This window comes from Oncorhynchus nerka, linkage group LG3, assembly GCF_034236695.1.
Source record: "Oncorhynchus nerka isolate Pitt River linkage group LG3, Oner_Uvic_2.0, whole genome shotgun sequence".
In the NCBI taxonomy this organism is placed as follows: Eukaryota; Metazoa; Chordata; class Actinopteri; order Salmoniformes; family Salmonidae; genus Oncorhynchus; species Oncorhynchus nerka.
The window spans coordinates 69,507,984-69,529,768 of record NC_088398.1 but is presented as its reverse complement, the minus strand read 5'-3'; the positions used below and the strand labels follow the sequence as shown (position 1 = coordinate 69,529,768).

The 21,785-nt window shown below is 45.6% G+C and overlaps 1 protein-coding gene and 1 long non-coding RNA gene across 6 annotated transcripts in view; both read right to left on the bottom strand.

The window, feature by feature from the left end:
• The window catches only part of LOC115112936 (discoidin, CUB and LCCL domain-containing protein 2-like), a 43,354-nt gene extending 23,298 nt beyond the window's left edge, over window positions 1-20,056 (bottom strand). The window contains exons 1-3 of one of the 2 annotated variants that reach the window (XM_029640020.2): window positions 19,604-20,056; window positions 8,110-8,334; window positions 7,709-7,846 (exon numbers count right to left, since the gene is read on the bottom strand). In XM_029640020.2, the coding sequence (XP_029495880.2) occupies window positions 7,709-7,846; window positions 8,110-8,334; window positions 19,604-19,706 (466 nt within the window). In that variant the 5' untranslated portion in view covers window positions 19,707-20,056. Of the gene's footprint in view, window positions 1-7,708; window positions 7,847-8,109; window positions 8,335-19,603 lie in introns of those variants that run through there. The other variant, XM_029640028.2, reaches the window with a different exon arrangement.
• A 269-nt stretch (window positions 20,057-20,325) lies between these two features.
• Window positions 20,326-21,528, bottom strand: LOC115112989 (uncharacterized). 4 transcript variants are annotated; one of them, XR_003861061.2, is made up of 4 exons: window positions 21,308-21,528; window positions 20,894-21,168; window positions 20,699-20,752; window positions 20,326-20,590 (listed from the first exon to the last, which is right to left on the bottom strand). It is a non-coding gene; the product is annotated as an uncharacterized LOC115112989 (long non-coding RNA). The 4 variants fall into 4 exon arrangements; XR_010460344.1 differs by lacking the exon at window positions 20,699-20,752 and having other exon boundaries at window positions 20,894-20,992; window positions 21,101-21,168; XR_003861058.2 differs by having other exon boundaries at window positions 20,326-20,752.
• Between the last annotated feature and the right edge of the window lie 257 nt (window positions 21,529-21,785).

Sequence of the window (21,785 nt, the reverse complement as noted above, 5' to 3'; positions counted from 1 at the left end):
CCCTGATCCACCTCTACGCAGACGACACCATTCTGTATACTTCTGGCCCTTCCTTGGACACTGTGCTATCTAACCTCCAAACGAGCTTCAATGCCATACAACACTCCTTCCGTGGTCTCCAACTGCTCTTAAACGCTAGTAAAACAAAATGCATGCTTTTCAACCGTTCGCTGCCTGCACCCGCACGCCCGACTAGCATCACTACCCTGGATGGTTCCGACCTAGAATATTTGGACTGTAGCCAACCCCCAATAAGTACCTAGGTGTCTGGCTAGACTGTAAACTCTCCTTCCAGACTCATATCAAACATCTCCAATCTAAAATCAAATCTAGTCAGCTTTCTATTCCGCAACAAAGCCTCCTTCACTCACGCCGCCAAACTTACCCTAGTAAAACTGACTATCCTACCGATCCTCGACTTCGGCGATGTCATCTACAAAATAACTTCCAATACTCTACTCAGCAAACTGGATGCAGTTTATCACAGTGCCATCCGTTTTGTTACTAAAGCACCTTATACCACACACCACTGCGACCTGTATGCTCTAGTCGGCTGGCCCTCGCTACATATTCGTCGCCAGACCCACTGGCTCCAGGTCATCTACAAGTCCAGATAAAGCTCCGCCTTATCTCAGTTCACTGGTCACGATGGCAACACCCACCCGTAGCACGTGCTCCAGAAGGTGTATCTCACTGATCATCCCTAAAGCCAACACCTAATTTGGCCGCCTTTCCTTCCAGTTCTCTGCTGCCTGTGACTGGAACGAATTGCAAAAATCGCTGAAGTTGGAGACTTTTATCTCCCTCACCAACTTCAAACATCTGCTATCTGAGCAGCTAACCGATCGCTGCAGCTGTACATAGTCCATCGGTAAATAGCCCACCCAATTTACCTACCTCATCCCCATACTGTTTATATTTATTTACTTTTATGCTCTTTTGCACACCAGTATCTCTACCTGCACATGACCATCTGATCATTTATCACTCCAGTGTTAATCTGCAAAATTGTAATTATCCACCTACCTCCTCATGCCTTTTGCACACAATGTATATAGACTATTTTCTTTCTTTCTACTGTGTTATTGACTTGTTTATTGTTTACTCCATGTGTAACTCTGTGTTGTCTGTTTACACTGCTATGCTTTATCCTGGCCAGGTCACAGTTGTAAATGAGAACTTGTTCTCAACTAGCCTACCTGGTTAAATAAAGGTGAAATAAAAAAATGTTTTAATAAAACTTCAAGGAGCTGAAGCAGTTTTGCCTTGAAGAATGGGCAAAAATCCCAGTGGCTAGATGTGCCAAGCTTATAGAGACATACCCCAAGAGACTCGCAGCTGTAATTGCTGCAAAAGGTGGCTCTACAAAGTATTGACTTTGGGGGTGTGAATAGTTATGCACGCTCAAGTTCTGTTTTTTTTGTCTTATTTCGTGTTTGTTTCACACAAACAAATACTTAGCATCTTCAAAGTGGTAGGCATGTTGTATAAATCAAATGATCCAAAACCCCCAAAAAACGATTTTAATTCTAGGTTGTAAGGCAACCAAATAGGAACAATTCCAGGGTGGGTGAATACTTTGGCAAGCCACTGTATCTCCATTGCCTCGTACCCCTGCACATCAACTCAGTACTGCTACCCCGTGTATATACTGTAGCCATGTTATCATTTCTCTGTGTATTTATTCCTTGTGTTATTCTTTTTCTATTCTTTTTCAAATTTTCTCTCTGCATTGTTGGGAAGGGCCCTTCAGTAAGCATTTCACTGTTACAAGGCATTTGACAAATACAATTTGATTTAGAGCAGAGTGGCTGTTCAAACTGCTAACCACCATCCCATCACACACACACACCCCCCTCCCCGTCTAAAAACAGATGAGTCCCTTTCTTGATTCAAATCAAATGTTATGTGTCGAATACAACACTTACAGTGAAATGCTTATTTACAAGCCCTTAACCAACAATGTAGTTTTAAGAAAATACAAATAAAATAACAAATAATTAAAGAGCAGCAGTAAAATATAAATAGCGGGGCTATATACAGGGGGTACCGGTACAGAGGGGGCTATATACAGGGGGTACCGGTACAGAGGGGGCTATATACAGGGGGTACCGGTACAGAGGGGGCTATATACAGGGGGTACCGGTACAGAGGGGGCTATATACAGGGGCTATATACCGGTACAGAGGGGGCTATATACAGGGGGTACCGGTACAGAGGGGGCTATATACAGGGGGTACCAGAGTCAAATTATATATATATTTTTTGCTTTCCTTGCCTTTCCTATACTGGTGAGCCAGCATGCAGGCCCAGGAATTGTGAAGGCAGGGACAGACCGGTAGGTTTGTCAAGCATCTGCCGGACTAAAATGTAGATGGATGGGTGTTACACCGGAACTAGTACACTACAACTGGGGAGTATGGGGACATCATTAAGTGTGACACAAGATGTACCATGTATGAAATGATAATGGCGAAGTAAACATTGGACATTTACACAGGCAGTAATGTTGTCAGACTCCCTTATTTCGCCCACACACCTCTGATCAAAGTGCCACCCGTAATTTGCAAACCGAGTGAAAACTGCAAACCGATTCTACATGTAAAAGCGTTCGAAAATTACTTCCATCAGTCGGTTGGTCGCTTAGATAGCTATTCTAGGTAGATATGCTTGGCCTGCCCTGCTAGGTGGCTCTGCTAAACCAAGAGGATGATGAGTAGGCCAGGTCTACATTAGCTCAGTACTACCTGTATACTGGAGCTCACAGTGATGTTGTCTCAATATAACACTCTCTGACGTGCGAATGAGCAATAACAAATTAATCTGTCTTTCACCCTATCTCTTTCCGTCTCCAGTAATTTGATATCCTTCTTTCAGAGTATAGGAATAAAAAATAAAAACTTGGGCAGGATCAATCTCCAACCCCCCTCCCCCTCTCTCCTTTGTCTCTTCAATTCAAATGGACTCCTCCCTTCTCCCACCTTTCTCTCTCTCCCTTATCTCCATCACCCTGCTTCCCCTTTAGTCTCCTCCATCTTCCTTTCCTGTCAATCCACTCTATCAATTCAATTCCATTCAATTCAAAGGCTTTATTGGCATGGGAAACGTGTTAACATTGCCAAAGCAAGTGAGGTAGACAACATACAAAGTGAATATATATATATATATATCTCTCCTTCTCATCTGTCTCTTCCCTCCCCACAGTACTCCAGGGAGACTGGTGATGTAGACAGACTCCTGACGCAACAGAAGTGTGATCACACACGCTGGATCTGCACTGCCCTAATGGCTCTCAGTACACACACACACACCGGCTCTTCTAGTCTGCAGAGATGGACAGCTCTTTGGAGTGATGTGTGACAAAGCCCAGACACACAGAGATAAGGTAGGATTAATCTAAAGGTTCTGGATCAAATCTAAATCAAATGTTTGTCACATGCGCTGAATACAACAGGTGAAATGCTTACTAAAAAGCCCTTTTAACTCTATTTTCTTTCAACTGCATTGTTGGTTAAGAAAATATTTACAAAATAAACTAAAGTTTAAAAAAAGAATAAAAAATAACAAAATAAAATAACAATAATGAGCCTATACACAGGGGATACCGGTAACGAGTCAATATGCTGGGATCCAGGTTAGTTGAGGTGGGTCAATGCAAATAGTCCATGTGACTAATTGTTCAGTAGTCTCATGGCTTGGCGGTATAAGCTGTTAAGGAGCCGTTTGGACCTAGACTTGGTGCTTCGGTACCACTTGCTGTGCGGTAGCAGAGAAAACAGGAGTCTATGCCAATTTTGTGGGCCTTCCTCTGACACCGCCTAGTATATAGGTCCCAGTCTAGCGCACTACCCTCTGTAGCGCCTTACAGTCCGATGCCGAGCAGTTGCCATACCAGGCGGTGATGCAACCGGTCAGGACGCTCTCGATGGTGCAGCTGTATAACTTTTTGAGGATCTGGGAACCAATGAAAAATCTTTTCAGTCTCCTAAAGGGGAAAAGGCGTTGTCGTGCCCTCTTCATGACTTTGTTGGTGAGTTTGGACCATGATAGTTTGTTGGTGATGTGGACACACACACTGTTCCTGGCACTCTCACTGTAATGCACACACACTGTTGGAACTGTGCAACACAAACAGAGATAAGAAAGTGCTCTGCACAAAATGGTACAAAGTGCTAGAACTACAACAGCAGTGCACAAGTTATGTCTAGTGTGTATATGTGCATGTCTGTTCAGAGGTGAGTTAACAGCAAAACTCATCATTAAGTCATTAAGTGATACCATCCGATTGAACTTGTAGATAAGGCAACTTTTAAAGGCAATGTTACCGCGTTCGCAGGAGATTGCATTCAAGGTAACAATGCCAATGTCGGCTCAATTGGAAATTCCCTTTAAATGTCAAGCGTACAGTGCATTCGGAAAGTATTCAGACCACTTTACTTTTTCCACAGTTTGTTACATTACAGCCTTATTCTAAAACTGATTAAATTGTTTTTTTTTCTTCTCATCAATCTACACACAATACACCATAAGGACAAAGCAGATTAATAATAAAAAATAAAATAAAAACACATTTACAGAATTCAGACCCTTTACTCAGTACTTTGTTGAAGCACCTTTGATAGCAATTACAGTCTCGAGTCTTCTTGGGTATGATGCTACAAGATTGGTACACCTGTATTTTGGGAGTTTCTCCCATTCTTCTCTGCAGATCCTCTCAAACTCTGTCAGGTTGCTGCACAGCTATTTTCAGGTCTCTCCAGAGATGTTCAATCAAGGACATTCAGAGACTTGTCCCGAAGCCACTCCTGCATTGTCTTGGCGGTGTGCTTAGCGTTGTTGTCCTGTTGGAAGGTAACCCTTCGCCCCCAGTCTGAGGTCCTGGGTGCTCTGGAGCAGGTTTTCACCAATGATTTCTCTCTGTACTTTGCTCCGTTCATCTTTGCCTCAATCCTGACTAGTCTCCCAGTCCCTGACACTGAAAAACATCCTCATGATGCTGCATTCTTCACCGTAGGGATGGTGCCAGGTTTCCTCCAGACGTGACGCTTGGCATTCAACCAAAGAGTTCCATATTGGTTTCATCAGACCAGAGAATCTTGTTTCTCATGGTCTGAGAGTCTTTAGGTGCCTTTTGGCAAACTCCAAGCAAGCTGTCATGTGCCTTTTACTGAGGAGTGGCTTCCGTTTGGCCACTCTACCATAAAGGCCCAATTTGTGGAGTGCTGCAGAGATGGTTGTCCTTCTAGAAGGTTATCCAATCTCCACAGAGGAACTCTAGAGCTCTGTCAGAGTGACAATCAGGTTCTTGGTCATCTCCCTGACCAAGGCCCTTCTGCCCTGATTGCTCAGTTTGGCTGGGCGGCCAGCTCTAGGAAGAGTCTTGGGGGTTCCAAACTTCTTCCATTCAAGAATGATAGAGGCCACTGGTACCCTTCCCCAGATCTGTGCCTCAACACAATCCTGTCTGAGCTCTACAGACAATTCCTTCGACCTCACGGCTTGGTTTTTGCTCTGACATGCACTGTCAACAGTGGGACCTTATGTAGACAGGTGTGTGCCTTTCCAAATGATGTCCAATCAATTAAATTGACCACAGGTGTACTCCAATCAAGTTGTAGAATCATCTCAAGGATAACCAATGGAAACAGGATGCATCTGAGCTCAATTTTGAGTCTCATAGCAAAGGGGCTGAATACTTATATAAATAAGGAATGTGATTGAAAATGTTGGTGCTTTTTCATTCATACATTTCTGTGTTCTCCGTTTGTGCTTTTCTATAAACCAATGTGTGTTCATGCAAATTACTGATTGAACAAATCCTCACTATCAGTGTCTGCAATTTGGCAGTACACCCAGAACCTTGTTTAGGGAAAGGGATATCTCAGTTTCAAGGTCTTAGCTTAGAGAGAAGCCCTGTGAGGTATTGGTCTGTCACATGCATGACCCAGTATTGGTCGGTCACTTGAATGAAGCAAACGTTAATGATTAATTCATTATGAATAAGCTAAATCATGCAAATATGACTTGTCTGCAGTATATAGAAGAACTAAACAGGACTGTCTCGTTAGAGCTCCTGACAGACGTTCACTAAGTTTGTTTGAACCTCTCCAGTACGCTGACAATAAACAATGATTCATTTAACATTGACTTTGAGTGTCATGCTGTAAGAATTTCCACAACAGGTATTTCTGTTTTTGATTTTGTATACATTTGCCAACATTTCTAACAACCTATTTTCACTTTGTGATTATGGTGTAGTGTGTGTAGATTGTTGAGGGCATTTTTTGATTTAATCCATTTTCGAGCGAGGCTATAAAGTAACAAAATGTGGAAAAGGTCAAGGGCTCTGAATACTGTAGCAGGGTTTGTATTGAATCCCGGCCTAAGCCTCCCTGTCCTTCCATCTGCCCTCTCCTGAAACTATCCAGTAACTTCCTTCTCTATTCACCTCCTCATCTCTCACTATGCCACATCTTTACCTTCTCTCTGTTAGTCACACACTCACATAAAGACACGCACAATGCTCACACAGAGCTGAACTTCAGAATTAAAAACACACACATAATTTATGTATTATCCTTGTGAGGACCAAACAATTGATTTCCATTCAAAATCCTATTTTCCCTAAACCTAACCCTTAACCTAAGCTTAACTCCTAACCCTAACCCTAACCCTTACCCTAACCCTAAACCTAAGCTTAACTCCTAACCCTAAACCTAACCCTAAACCTAAGCTTAACTCCTAACCCTAAACCTAAGCTTAACTCCTAACCCTAAACCTAACCCTAAACCTAACCTTAACTCCTAACCCTTAACCTAACCCTAAACCTAACCCTAAGCCTAACCCTAAACCTAACCCTTAACCTAAGCTTAACTCCTAACCCTAAACCTAAGCTTAACTCCTAACCTAACCCTTAACCTAAGCTTAACTCCTAACCTAACCCTAAACCTAAGCTTAACTCCTAACCCAACCCTTAACCTAAGCTTAACTCCTAACCCTAATTGTAACCATAACCCTAAACCTAAGCTTAACTCCTAACCCTTAACCTAACCCTTAACCTAAGCTTAACTCCTAACCCTAATTGTAACCCTAACTCCTATGCATAAAATAGCCCTGTACCTTGTAGAGACTGGCGAAATGTCACCACGTGTCTGAATGTTCCTTATTTTACTATCCTTATAAGGACTTCTGGTCCTCACAAGGATAGTAAAACCAAAAATGCAGTAACACACGCACAGCTATATGTAGAGGTAAATGCCAGCCATCTGTGTAACACTCCATATTACAGCAGATCACTTTCCTCACGTTTCCCTGCAACTGAATTCACTCCATATATCTCCCACTCACTGACAGAAGGAGAGCAGCAGGAGACACCACTTACAGATGCCAGTCACTGTAATAGATGTAAAATAGTTATTTCTCCATTAAGGAAGAGAAGGAAGACAGAGGAGTCAAGGGAAAAGAGACGGAGAAGAGAAGCATCTTTAATATGACTCAAAAGAGACCCCTAATCATGCAAACACATACACACACACTGTTACCTTGGCAACTCTCTTAGTCATGGGGGCACAACGTTACTGTAAAACAATATTTTGTGATCTCAACTAAGAGTCAACACAGCCTATGATTGGGCCCTTAGTGACATTGTTATATCTGAAAGTTTGGACACCAGCAGCAGCCCTGCCCCCTCACTTTTAACCCCTGGTACCTGTGTGTTCTGTGGTGGAGTAGGCCAGGGAGAAGCCCCGCCCACTTTGGTGGGTCCCACTCATGAACTGGACGGTGACCTGGTTCCCACTGGACAGGATGAGATCAGGAACATTCAGGCCCAGACCACAGAACTTCACTAGAGGAGGAGAGGGTCAGTTCAATAGCATAGAACTCACTAGTTCCATTATCCTACCTCGGCAGTACAACTTCATCTTGTACTCTGAACTAGAGGTTATTATCTACATTCATACAGTGGTACAGACAGTGTTATTGTATTGATATGTCTGTCATATACTGTGCATAATCAATGGCAATCACTATATGACAGTGTCAGTATATTTCATACCCCTCCCTCTTCCTGATGATCTCCCTCCCTCCTTCCCCATTTCCCTCTCTCACCTATCTGGGTCCTATGAGGTCCTATACCATCGTAGATCCTGAGGTAGTTGACCTGACAGTTGTTTTCCTCTATGTCCAGGTCAGCGAAGCGGAAGTGGAGCCTCCGGCCCTGTGGCACGCTGATCTCCCACTCACACACCGTGTGGTTAGGGTACGTACCAGGGTAACCCAGAGACGACAGGCTCCCACTGCAAGGGCCCAAAACACTCAGGCCACAGCCATCGCCTGCAGGGACACACATACACACAATGAGTGATGGCTGGACACATATACATACATCACAGGAGGCTGGTGAGGGGAAGAGAGATCATAACGATGGCTAAAATGGAATGAATGGAACAGTATCAAGCAACTAAGTGTTGTATGTGTTTGATACCATTCCATTAAATCTGTTCCAGGCATTAGTATGAGCCATCCTCCCAAATTACAGTTCTACCAGCCGCCTGTGACATACAATTGGAGTCAGACTTTAACATACACTTAGGTTGGAGTCATTAAAACTTGTTTTTCAACCAATCCACACATTTCTTGTTAACTAACTATAGTTTTGGCAAGTCGGTTAGGAAATCTACTTGGTGCATGACACAAGTCATTTTTCCAACAATTGTTTACAGACAGATTACTTCACTTATAATTCACTGTATCACAATTCCAGTGGGTCAGAAGTTTACATACGCTAAGTTGACTGTGCCTTTAAACAGCTTGGAAAATTCCAGAAAATGATGTCATGGCTTTAGAAGCTTCTGATAGGCTAATTGACATCATTTGTGTCAATTTGAGTGGTACCTGTGGATGTATTTTAAGGCCTACCTTCAAACTCAGAACCTCTTTGCTTGACATCATGTGAAAATCAAAAGAAATCAGCCAAGACCTCAGAAAAAAAAGTCTGGTTCATCCTTGGTAGCAATTTCGAAATGCCCGAAGGTACCACGTTCATCTGTAGTATGCAAGTATCAACACCATGGGACCACGCAGCCGTAATACCACTCAGGAAGGAGACGCGTTCTGTCTCCTAGAGATTAGAGGTCGACCGATTATGATTTTCAATGTCGATACCGATATCGATTATTGGAGGACCAAAAAAAGATGTTGGGAGCTATAGGGGAACAGGCTAGGGGTTAGGAGCTATAGGGGAACAGGTTATGGTTAATGAGCTCTAGGGGACCAGGCTAGGGGTTAAGAGCTATAGAGGAACAGGCGGGGGTTAATGAGCTATAGGGGAACAGGCTAGGGGTTAGGAGCTATAGGGGAACAGGTTATGGTTAATGAGCTCTAGGGGAACAGGCTAGGGGTTAAGAGCTATAGGGGAATAGGCTAGGGTTAATGAGCTCTAGGGGAACAGGCTAGGGGTTAATGAGCTATAGGGGAACAGGCTAGGGGTTAAGAGCTATAGGGGAATAGGCTAGGGTTAATGAGCTATAGGGGAATAGGCTAGGGTTAATGAGCTATAGGGGAACAGGCTAGGGTTAATGAGCTATAGGGGAACAGGCTATGTGTTAGGAGCTATAGGGGAACAGGCTAGGGTTAATGAGCTATAGGGGAACAGGCTAGGGTTAATGAGCTATAGGGGAACAGGCTAGGGTTAATGAGCTATAGGGGAACAGGCTATGTGTTAGGAGCTATAGGGGAACAGCCTAGGGGTTAATGAGCTATAGGGGAACAGGCTAGGGTTAATGAGCTATAGGGGAACAGGCTAGGGTTAATGAGCTATAGGGGAACAGGCTAGGGGTTAGGAGCTATAGGGGAACAGGCTAGGGTTAATGAGCTATAGGGGAACAGGCTAGGGTTAATGAGCTATAGGGGAACAGGCTAGGGGTTAGGAGCTATAGGGGAACAGGCTAGGGTTAATGAGCTATAGGGGAACAGGCTAGGGTTAATGAGCTATAGGGGAACAGGGTAGGGTTAATGAGCTATAGGGGAACAGGCTATGTGTTAGGAGCTATAGGGGAACAGGCTAGGGTTAATGAGCTATAGGGGAACAGGCTAGGGTTAATGAGCTATAGGGGAACAGGCTAGGGGTTAGGAGCTATAGGGGAACAGGTTAGGGTTAATGAGCTATAGAGGAACAGGGTAGGGGTTAGGAGCTATAGGGGAACAGGTTAGGGTTAATGAGCTATAGGGGAACAGGCTAGGGGTTAGGAGCTATAGGGGAACAGGTTAGGGTTAATGAGCTATAGCGGAACAGGGTGGTGGTTGGGAGCTATAGGGGAACAGGCTAGGGGTTAGGAGCTATAGAGGAACAGGCGGGGGTTAATGAGCTATAGGGGAACAGGCTAGGGGTTAGGAGCTATAGGGGAACAGGTTAGGGTTAATGAGCTATAGAGGAACAGGCTAGGGGTTAGGAGCTATAGGGGAACAGGTTAGGGTTAAGGAGCTATAGGGGAACAGGCTAGGGGTTGGGAGCTATAGGGTTACAGGTTAGAGTTAATGAGCTATAGAGGAACAGGCTAGGGGTTAGGAGCTATAGGGGAACAGGCTGGTGGTTGGGAGCTATAGGGGCACAGGCGGGGGTTAATGAGCTATAGAGGAACAGGCTAGGGGTTAGGAGCTATAGGGGAACAGGTTAGGGTTAATGAGCTAATGAGCTATAGAGGAACAGGCTAGGGGTTAGGAGCTATAGGGGAACAGGCTAGGGTTAATGAGCTATAGGGGAACAGGCTAGGGGTTAGGAGCTATAGGGGAACAGGTTAGGGTTAATGAGCTATAGCGGAACAGGCTGGTGGTTGGGAGCTATAGAGGAACAGGCTAGGGGTTAATGAGCTATAGAGGAACAGGCTAGGGGTTGGGAGCTATAGGGTTACAGGTTAGAGTTAATGAGCTATAGGGGAACAGGTTAGGGGTTAGGAGCTATAGGGGAACAGGCTAGGGGTTAGGAGCTATAGGGGAACAGGCTAGGGGTTAGGAGCTATAGGGGAACAGGTTAGGGTTAGTGAGCTATAGGGGAACAGGCTAGGGGTTGGGAGCTATAGGGGAACAGGCAGGGGTTAATGAGCTATAGGGGAACAGGCTAGGGGTTGGGAGCTATAGGGTTACAGGTTAGAGTTAATGAGCTATAGAGGAACAGGCTAGGGGTTAGTGAGCTATAGGGGAACAGGTTAGGGTTAATGAGCTATAGGGGAACAGGCTAGGGGTTGGGAGCTATAGGGGAACAGGCGGGGGTTAATGAGCTATAGGGGAACAGGCTAGGGGTTGGGAGCTATAGGGTTACAGGTTAGAGTTAATGAGCTATAGAGGAACAGGCTAGGGGTTAATGAGCTATAGGGGAACAGGCTAGGGGTTAGGAGCTATAGGGTTACAGGTTAGAGTTAATGAGCTATAGAGGAACAGGCTGAGGTTAATGAGCTATAGGGGAACAGGCTAGGGGTTGGGAGCTATAGGGGAACAGGCTAGGGGTTGGGAGCTATAGGGGAACAGGTTAGGGTTAATGAGCTATAGAGGAACAGGCTGAGGTTAATGAGCTATAGGGGAACAGGCTAGGGGTTAGGAGCTATAGGGGAACAGGTTAGGGTTAATGAGCTATAGGGGAACAGGCTAGGGGTTGGGAGCTATAGGGGAACAGGTTAGGGTTAATGAGCTATAGAGGAACAGGTTAGGGTTAATGAGCTATAGGGGAACAAGCTAGGGGTTAGGAGCTATAGGGTAACAGGCTAGGGGTTGGGAGCTATAGGGTTACAGGTTAGAGTTAATGAGCTATAGAGGAACAGGCTAGGGGTTAGGAGCTATAGGGGAACAGGCTGGTGGTTGGGAGCTATAGGGGCACAGGCGGGGGTTAATGAGCTATAGAGGAACAGGCTAGGGGTTAGGAGCTATAGGGGAACAGGTTAGGGTAAATGAGCTAATGAGCTATAGGGGAACAGGCTAGGGGTTAGGAGCTATAGGGGAACAGGCTAGGGTTAATGAGCTATAGGGGAACAGGCTAGGGGTTAGGAGCTATAGGGGAACAGGTTAGGGTTAATGAGCTATAGCGGAACAGGCTGGTGGTTGGGAGCTATAGAGGAACAGGCTAGGGGTTAATGAGCTATAGAGGAACAGGCTAGGGGTTGGGAGCTATAGGGTTACAGGTTAGAGTTAATGAGCTATAGGGGAACAGGTTAGGGGTTAGGAGCTATAGGGGAACAGGCTAGGGGTTAGGAGCTATAGGGGAACAGGCTAGGGGTTAGGAGCTATAGGGGAACAGGTTAGGGTTAGTGAGCTATAGGGGAACAGGCTAGGGGTTGGGAGCTATAGGGGAACAGGCAGGGGTTAATGAGCTATAGGGGAACAGGCTAGGGGTTGGGAGCTATAGGGTTACAGGTTAGGGTTAATGAGCTAATGAGCTATAGAGGAACAGGCTAGGGGTTAGGAGCTATAGGGGAACAGGCTAGGGTTAATGAGCTATAGGGGAACAGGCTAGGGGTTGGGAGCTATAGGGGAACAGGTTAGGGTTAATGAGCTATAGAGGAACAGGTTAGGGTTAATGAGCTATAGGGGAACAAGCTAGGGGTTAGGAGCTATAGGGTAACAGGCTAGGGGTTGGGAGCTATAGGGTTACAGGTTAGAGTTAATGAGCTATAGGGGAACAGGTTAGGGTTAATGAGCTATAGAGGAACAGGCTGAGGTTAATGAGCTATAGGGGAACAGGCTAGGGGTTAGGAGCTATAGGGGAACAGGCTAGGGTTAATGAGCTATAGGGGAACAGGCTAGGGGTTGGGAGCTATAGGGGAACAGGTTAGGGTTAATGAGCTATAGGGGAACAAGCTAGGGGTTAGGAGCTATAGGGTAACAGGCTAGGGGTTGGGAGCTATAGGGTTACAGGTTAGAGTTAATGAGCTATAGAGGAACAGGCTAGGGGTTAGGAGCTATAGGGGAACAGGCTGGTGGTTGGGAGCTATAGGGGCACAGGCGGGGTTAATGAGCTATAGAGGAACAGGCTAGGGGGGTTAGGAGCTATGAGGGGAACAGGTTAGGGTTAATGAGCTAATGAGCTATAGGGGAACAGGCTAGGGGTTAGGAGCTATAGGGGAACAGGCTAGGGTTAATGAGCTATAGGGGAACAGGCTAGGGGTTAGGAGCTATAGGGGAACAGGTTAGGGTTAATGAGCTATAGCGGAACAGGCTGGTGGTTGGGAGCTATAGAGGAACAGGCTAGGGGTTAATGAGCTATAGAGGAACAGGCTAGGGGTTGGGAGCTATAGGGTTACAGGTTAGAGTTAATGAGCTATAGGGGAACAGGTTAGGGGTTAGGAGCTATAGGGGAACAGGCTAGGGGTTAGGAGCTATAGGGGAACAGGCTAGGGGTTAGGAGCTATAGGGGAACAGGTTAGGGTTAGTGAGCTATAGGGGAACAGGCTAGGGGTTGGGAGCTATAGGGGAACAGGCAGGGGTTAATGAGCTATAGGGGAACAGGCTAGGGGTTGGGAGCTATAGGGTTACAGGTTAGAGTTAATGAGCTATAGAGGAACAGGCTAGGGGTTAGTGAGCTATAGGGGAACAGGTTAGGGTTAATGAGCTATAGGGGAACAGGCTAGGGGTTGGGAGCTATAGGGGAACAGGCGGGGGTTAATGAGCTATAGGGGAACAGGCTAGGGGTTGGGAGCTATAGGGTTACAGGTTAGAGTTAATGAGCTATAGAGGAACAGGCTAGGGGTTAATGAGCTATAGGGGAACAGGCTAGGGGTTAGGAGCTATAGGGTTACAGGTTAGAGTTAATGAGCTATAGAGGAACAGACTAGGAGTTAGGAGCTATAGGGGAACAGGTTAGGGTTAATGAGCTATAGGGGAACAGGCTAGGGGTTGGGAGCTATAGGGGAACAGGTTAGGGTTAATGAGCTAATGAGCTATAGAGGAACAGGCTAGGGGTTAGGAGCTATAGGGGAACAGGCTAGGGTTAATGAGCTATAGGGGAACAGGCTAGGGGTTAGGAGCTATAGGGGAACAGGTTAGGGTTAATGAGCTAATGAGCTATAGAGGAACAGGCTAGGGGTTAGGAGCTATAGGGGAACAGGCTAGGGTTAATGAGCTATAGGGGAACAGGCTAGGGGTTAGGAGCTATAGGGGAACAGGTTAGGGTTAATGAGCTATAGCGGAACAGGCTGGTGGTTGGGAGCTATAGAGGAACAGGCTAGGGGTTAATGAGCTATAGAGGAACAGGCTAGGGGTTGGGAGCTATAGGGTTACAGGTTAGAGTTAATGAGCTATAGGGGAACAGGCTAGGGGTTGGGAGCTATAGGGGAACAGGCGGGGGTTAATGAGCTATAGGGGAACACAGGGGTTGGGAGCTAGGGGAACAGGGGTTTGAGCTATAGGGGAACAGGCTAGGGGTTGGGAGCTATAGAGTTACAGGTTAGAGTTAATGAGCTATAGAGGAACAGGCTATGGGTTCGGAGCTATAGGGGAACAGGCTAGGGGTTAGGAGCTATAGGGGAACATGTTATGGTTAATGAGCTCTAGGGGAACAGGCTAGGGGTTAAGAGCTATAGGGGTACAGGGTTAATGAGCTGTAGGGGATAGAGGTCGACCGATTAATCGGAAGTGCCGAATAATTAGGGCATTTTTGGATACCTTTATTTTTTTACACCTTTATTTAATCTTTATTTAACTAGGCAAGTCAGTTAAGAACACATTCTTATTTTCAATGACGGCCTAGTGGGTGGGTTAACTGCCTCGTTCAGGGACAGATTTTTACCTTGTCAACTCGGGGGATTCAATCTTGCAACCTTACAGTTAACTAGTCCAACGCTCTAACCACCTGCCTTACATTGCACTCCACGGGGAGCCTGCCTGTTACGCGAATGCAGTAAGCCAAGGTAAGTTGCTAGCTAGCATTAAACTTATCTTACAAAAAACAATCAATCAATCATAATCACTAGTTCACTGCACATGGTTGATGATATTACTAGTTTATCTAGCGTGTCCTGCGTTGCATATAATTGATGCGGTGTGTATCGTTGCTCTAACGTGTACCTAACCATAAACATCAATGCCTTTCTTAAAATCAATACACAGAGGTATATATTTTTAAACCTGTATATTTAACTAAAATAAATCCCGGTTAGCAGGCAATATTAACCAGGCGAAATTGTGTCACTTCTCTTGCGTTCATTGCACGCAGAGTCAGTGTATATGCAACAGTTTGGGATGCCTAATTTGCCAGAATTTTGCGTAATTATGACATAACATTGAAGGTTATGCAATGTAACAAGAATATTGAGACTTATGGATGCCACCCGTTAGATAAAATACGGAACCGTTCCGTATTTCACTGAAAGAATAAACGTCTTGTTTTCGAGATTATAGTTTCCAGATTCTACCATATTAATGACCTAAGGCTTGTATTTCTGTATGTTATTATGTTATAACTAAGTCTATGATTTGATAGAACAGTCTGACTGAGCGATGGTAGGCAGCAGGCTCGTAAGCATTCATTCAAACAGCACTTTCGTGTGTTTTGTCAGCAGCTCTGCTGTTTATGACTTCAAGCCTATCAACTCCCGAGATTAGACTGGTGAAACCGATGTGAAATGGCTAGCTAGTTAGCTGGGTGCACACTAATAGCATTTCAAACATCACTCGCTCTGAGACTTAGAGTGGTTGTTCCCCTTGCTCTGCATGGGTAACGCTGCTTCGAGGGTGGCTGTTGTCGTTGTGTTCCTGGTTCGAGCCCAGGTAGAAGCGAGGAGAGGGACGGAAGCTATACTGTTACACTGGCAATACTAAAGTGCCTATAAGAACATCCAATAGTCAAAGGTTAATGAAATACAAATGGTATAGAGAGAAATAGTCATATAATTCCTATAATAACTACAACCTAAAACTTCTTACCTGGAAATATTGAAGACTCATGTTAAAAGGAACCACGAGCTTTCATATGTTCTCATGTTCTGAGCAAGGAACTTAAACGTTAGCTTTCTTACATGGCACATATTGCACTTTTACTTTCTTCTCCAACACTTTATTTTTGCATTATTTAAACCAAATTGAACATGTTTCATTATTTATTTGAGGCTAAATTGATTTTATAGATGTATTATATTAAGTTAAAATAAGTGTTAATTCAGTATTGTTGTAATTGTTATTATTACAAATACATTTTAAAAATCGTCCGACTAATCGGTATCGGCTATTTTTGGTCCTCCAATAATCGGTATCGGCGGCGTTGAAAAATCATAATCGGTCGATCTCTAATAGGGGAACAGTCTAGGGTTAATGAGCTATAGGGAAACAGGCTAGGGTTAATGAGCTATAGGGAAACAGGTTGGGGGTTAATCAGCTATAGGGAAACAGGCTAGGGTTAATGAGCTATAGGGGAACAGGCAAGGGTTAATGAGCTATAGGGGAACAGGCTAGGGTTTAGGAGCTACGGGGAACAGGCTAGGGGTTAATGAGCTACAGGGGAACAGGCTGGGGGATAGGCTATAGGGGAACAGGCTAGGGGCTAGGCTATAGGGTTACAGGTTAGGGTTAATGAGCTATATGGGAACAGGCTAGGAGTTAGGAGCTACAGGGGAACAGGCTACGGGATAGGCTATAGGGGAACGCCTGATAGGGTTAGGAGAAATAGGGGAACAGGCTAGGGGTGTAGGATAGGGGAACAGGCTAAAAGCTATAGGGGAACAGGCTAGGGTAAAGGAGCTATAGGGGAACAGGCTAGGGTAAAGGAGCTATAGGGGTGCAGGATAGGAGTTAGGAGCTGTAGGGGAACAGGCTAGGGGATATGAGCTATAGGGGAACAGGCTAGGGGTTATGAGCTATAGGGGAAGAGGCTACAGGTTAGGAGCTATAGGGGAACAGGCTAGGGGTTAGGAGCTATAGGGGAACAGGCTAGGAGCTATAGGGGAACGGGCTAGGAGCTATATGGGAATGGGCTAGGAGCTATATGGGAACAGGCTAGGAGCTATAGGGGAACAGGCTAGGAGCTATAGGGGAACAGGCTAGGAGCTATAGGGGAACAGGCTAGGAGCTATATGGGAATGGGCTAGGAGCTATATGGGAACGGGCTAGGAGCTATAGGGGAACAGGCTAGGAGCTATAGGGGAACAGGCTAGAAGCTATAGGGGAACAGGCTAGGAGCTATATGGGAACAGGCTAGGAGCTATATGGGAACAGGCTAGGAGCTATATGGGAACAGGCTAGGAGCTATATGGGAACAGGCTAGGAGCTATAGGGGAACAGGCTAGGAGCTATAGGGGAACAGGCTAGGGGTTAGGAGATGTATGGGAACAGGCTAGGGGTTAGGAGCTATATGGGAACAGGCTAGGAGCTATAGGGGAATGGGCTAGGGGTTATGAGCTATAGGGGAACAGGCTAGGAGCTATATGGGAACAGGCTAGGAGCTATATGGGAACAGGCTAGGAGCTATAGGGGAACAGGCTAGGGGTTATGAGCTATAGGGGAACAGGCTAGGAGCTATAGGGGAACAGGCTAGGAGCTATAGGGGAACAGGCTAGGAGCTATAGGGGAACAGGCTAGGAGCTATATGGGAACAGGCTAGGAGCTATAGGGGGAACAGGCTAGAAGCTATAGGGGAACAGGCTAGGAGCTATATGGGAACAGGCTAGGAGCTATAGGGGGAACAGGCTAGAAGGGGAACAGGCTAGGAGCTATAGGGGAACAGGCTAGGAGCTATAGGGGAACAGGCTAGGGGTTAGGAGATGTATGGGAACAGGCTAGGGGTTAGGAGCTATATGGGAACAGGCTAGGAGCTATAGGGGAACAGGCTAGGAGCTATAGGGGAACAGGCTAGGAGCTATATGGGAACAGGCTAGGAGCTATATGGGAACGGGCTAGGAGCTATATGGGAACGGGCTAGGAGCTATAGGGGAACAGGCTAGGAGCTATAGGGGAACAGGCTAGGAGCTATAGGGGAACAGGCTAGGAGCTATATGGGAACAGGCTAGGAGCTATATGGGAACAGGCTAGGGGTTAGGAGATGTATGGGAACAGGCTAGGGGTTAGGAGCTATATGGGAACGGGCTAGGAGCTATAGGGGAATGGGCTAGGGGTTATGAGCTATAGGGGAACAGGCTAGGAGCTATATGGGAACAGGCTAGGAGCTATATGGGAACAGGCTAGGAGCTATAGGGGAACAGGCTAGGGGTTATGCGCTATAGGGGAACAGGCTAGGAGCTATATGGGGAACAGGCTAGGAGCTATAGGGGAACAGGCTAGGAGCTATATGGGAACAGGCTAGGAGCTATATGGGAACAGGCTAGGAGCTATAGGGGAACAGGCTAGGAGCTATAGGGGAACAGGCTAGGAGCTATAGGGGAACATGCTAGGGGTTAGGAGATGTATGGGAACAGGCTAGGGGTTAGGAGCTATATGGGAACAGGCTAGGAGCTATAGGGGAATGGGCTAGGTGTTATGAGCTATAGGGGAACAGGCTAGGAGCTATATGGGAACAGGCTAGGAGCTATATGGGAACAGGCTAGGAGCTATATGGGAATGGGCTAGGGGTTATGAGCTATAGGGGAACAGGCTAGGAGCTATATGGGAACAGGCTAGGAGCTATATGGGAACAGGCTAGGAGCTATAGGGGAATGGGCTAGGGGTTATGAGCTATAGGGGAACAGGCTAGGAGCTATATGGGAACAGGCTAGGAGCTATATGGGAACAGGCTAGGAGCTATATGGGAACAGGCTAGGAGCTATATGGGAACAGGCTAGGAGCTATATGGGAACAGGCTAGGAGCTATAGGGGAATGGGTTATGGCTTTTTTTTGGACCAGCGATAACAGTGGACAGTCATACATTATGGCGGCCTGGCTGGTGTTATGTAATATCACTGACACTGGCTGGACATTAGCCAGATGAACTGGACAAAAACACAGTGGCCTCCCCATCCCGCTGGACTTCGAGAGAAGCAGCTTTCGGGTCAGTTTACACCATCACTAATCAAACACTGTACTCAACCACCAACGTTTCCAACCGTGCAAGTGTCCGTTGGAGAAGTGTAATACATTTCTAAACCACGTGAACATTAACCTAGTTCGCGGGATTAAGAAGAGTTGTTAACTAGTTACTACCTGTAATGCCACGATAAATTGATATGAGGTTGTTTACCCCTCTCTACCACTTCAACCCCTTGGCAAAATTCTACCAAATTGTGATATCGCTGTCTCTTTCATTACCTGAAATCCTGCCCACAAATGACTAGTGTTATTTTGCACTGTCTACCCCTTATATATAGGCTGTGGGCTACACTTCAATAACCCATTTCAATGACTAACAAACTACTTGGAGAAAAGAGGAACTTTTCCAGTCTGATTCTGGCTACATATTTGGGATAGGGGAGAGAACGAGCCATGTAAGGTAGGCCATCTGGCGATATAGTCTCTGTTTGCTCCCTTGCTGAGGACAACAAAATCTCTGCCGCTTGACTATCGAGTGCAACCGAGTAGCCAAACGTCATTTGACCACTGCGTCATAACGACGTATAGCTAGTAAGACTATATATATCGAGTTTGTAACACTTTTATTACACTTGGTTACATTGAGTGGCACCGACAGACACCAACCTTGCTGCGCTCGACTGCTTCTGGCGGTGAGGATGATGACAGTCGACAAGAAGAAAAGCCTGGTCCCTGTCGGTCCCCTGCCCACCATTACCGCTCTGCCCATAGCAGCCTGCAGTCTGAATGCATAATGCACGCTTTCACACCGGTGAACTCCAAGTTTAGTCCATACAAGCAGTTTAAAACGCCGCTTCCCAAAACCTCGGTCTTCCGTCAAATTAACCCTTGCTTCCTTCCGCGCTCTGAAACCTCCGACACTCTCCACTCTTTCTGAAATCACTGCGCGGTCGCGTTCAGCTTCGTTTCCACAACTGAATCTGAAGAAACATTATCCAATCGGCTGTGGAACCACTTCATCCACTTCCGCCCCTCCTCCCACATTGCAATAGGATTCAGTAGGAATCCCCTAGTCCACCAAGTGGTGTGATGGAATAAAAAATATTAAACCGTGACTTTCCCCTGCGCGAGCAGCCTGTAACGAGTTTTCCCCGTTGGACATGATAGGCAGGGCCGGGTCTAGCATTTTGGGGGCCCTAAGCAATATTTGTTTTCCCTCCACCTCGAGGAAAATAACATTTTGTGGCCCCCCTCTTGAGAGTTCAGATAACATTTTAAGTTAATTTCCTGTAATTCTACACATTTGTCCATGCATGTACACAGCAAAATGGCCAGTGTTAATAAAAACATGTAAGGAAGAGTCCATGCACAATAGAATACCCATTTTCCAAAAGCTTTATTTCCAAATACAGAAAATGTACAGGTTACTCAGCATCAGCATCAGTGTTCTCGTCATCTCGTCTCAGGTCTGGGTCCGACCATAATATCTCATCACAGTCACACATTACGTTTGCTCTTGCCAGACAGCGTGGGCAAAATGCCTTAGAAAACCCTGGATAGACTCCACAGACACATCAACACAGGCGTCCACCATTGCCTCCAGGAGGTTTTGCTGTGTGTAAGGGTTGCTGTCATATACTCTCCACCGCCATGCTGAGAAAAATTAAGCAATCGGAATTGGAGAATATGCTGGTAAAAAAATAGTGAACCTGGGGTGGTCATTGAACCAGGTGCGAACCAGAGGAGACTATGGGAACTCACGTTATCCTAAATGACAACATATTAGACTTGCTCTGGTTGCCCTGGCTCCCCATCCTGTTGAAGAATGTTATTGTGTAATGAAAGATTGTGTACTGCAGTTACTGTAACACATTACTATAAAGTACTGTATTGATATGCTGGAGAGATGGGTCATACTCTACATATTGTAAAAATTCTGTACCATATAGCAATTACCTGCACATACTGGAATCGTTGCTCCTTAACTCTGTTTGAATTCCTTTCAAAAGGCACACAGTACAGCTGCTTTGTCCTTATGTGGTTCTTCTGAACGATCTGGTCAATGGTGGAAATGTTGACACTGTCAATTCCTTGGAAGACTACCAGGTTTTCAACTATTTGGGTTTGAATTTCCCTCAAACAGATGGCATTATTGGCAATCACCATATTCTCCAGGGCAGTCTCCTGCTCAGCTGTGAGAAGTCTCCGCCTACCTCCAATACCTCTCAGTCCTGTAAAAATGAAATCTGACCATTACTGACCTATGATCAGCCATTACTGTGGTTAAAAACTACGCTGAGAACAAAGTGGAGATTCAGTCTATATGAACAATGACATTACATGTATCACAGTAGCAAAAAGACTAATTACCCATTTTCCCTTCTGAAAGTACGGACAATGGATGCAACCGTGTAACGGCTTAGGTTGGGTTGCACTAGCTGTCCAGGTTCTCTCATAGTCCTCCCATGTATGAGCACATGATAAACTAGGGTGGCACAGATTTAATCTGAGATTACTTGTTGTTGTTGTTGTTGTTGTTGTTGTTGTCGCCCTCTTCCTCTCTGTTGTCTTGCAACGTCGGCATTGTTAGGGTCCATTGTTCCAAAGCACATGGAGATGCCTCTAGGCCCTATTTATTAATCCTGCAATTCTGATTGGTGTGTTAACAATTTTGAGGCTTAGTGTTTGCACCTGGAGAAAGGTGTGCTCTTTGATTTTAGATTGTAATGACTTGAGGTAATTGTACTGAGAGCATGTGTTTGGTGAATGAATGCAATTAATTATTTATTTGGCCACTTTTGTGTAAGGATTTGCAGAAAGAGTTTTGAATATTGAAACGTGTGGACGG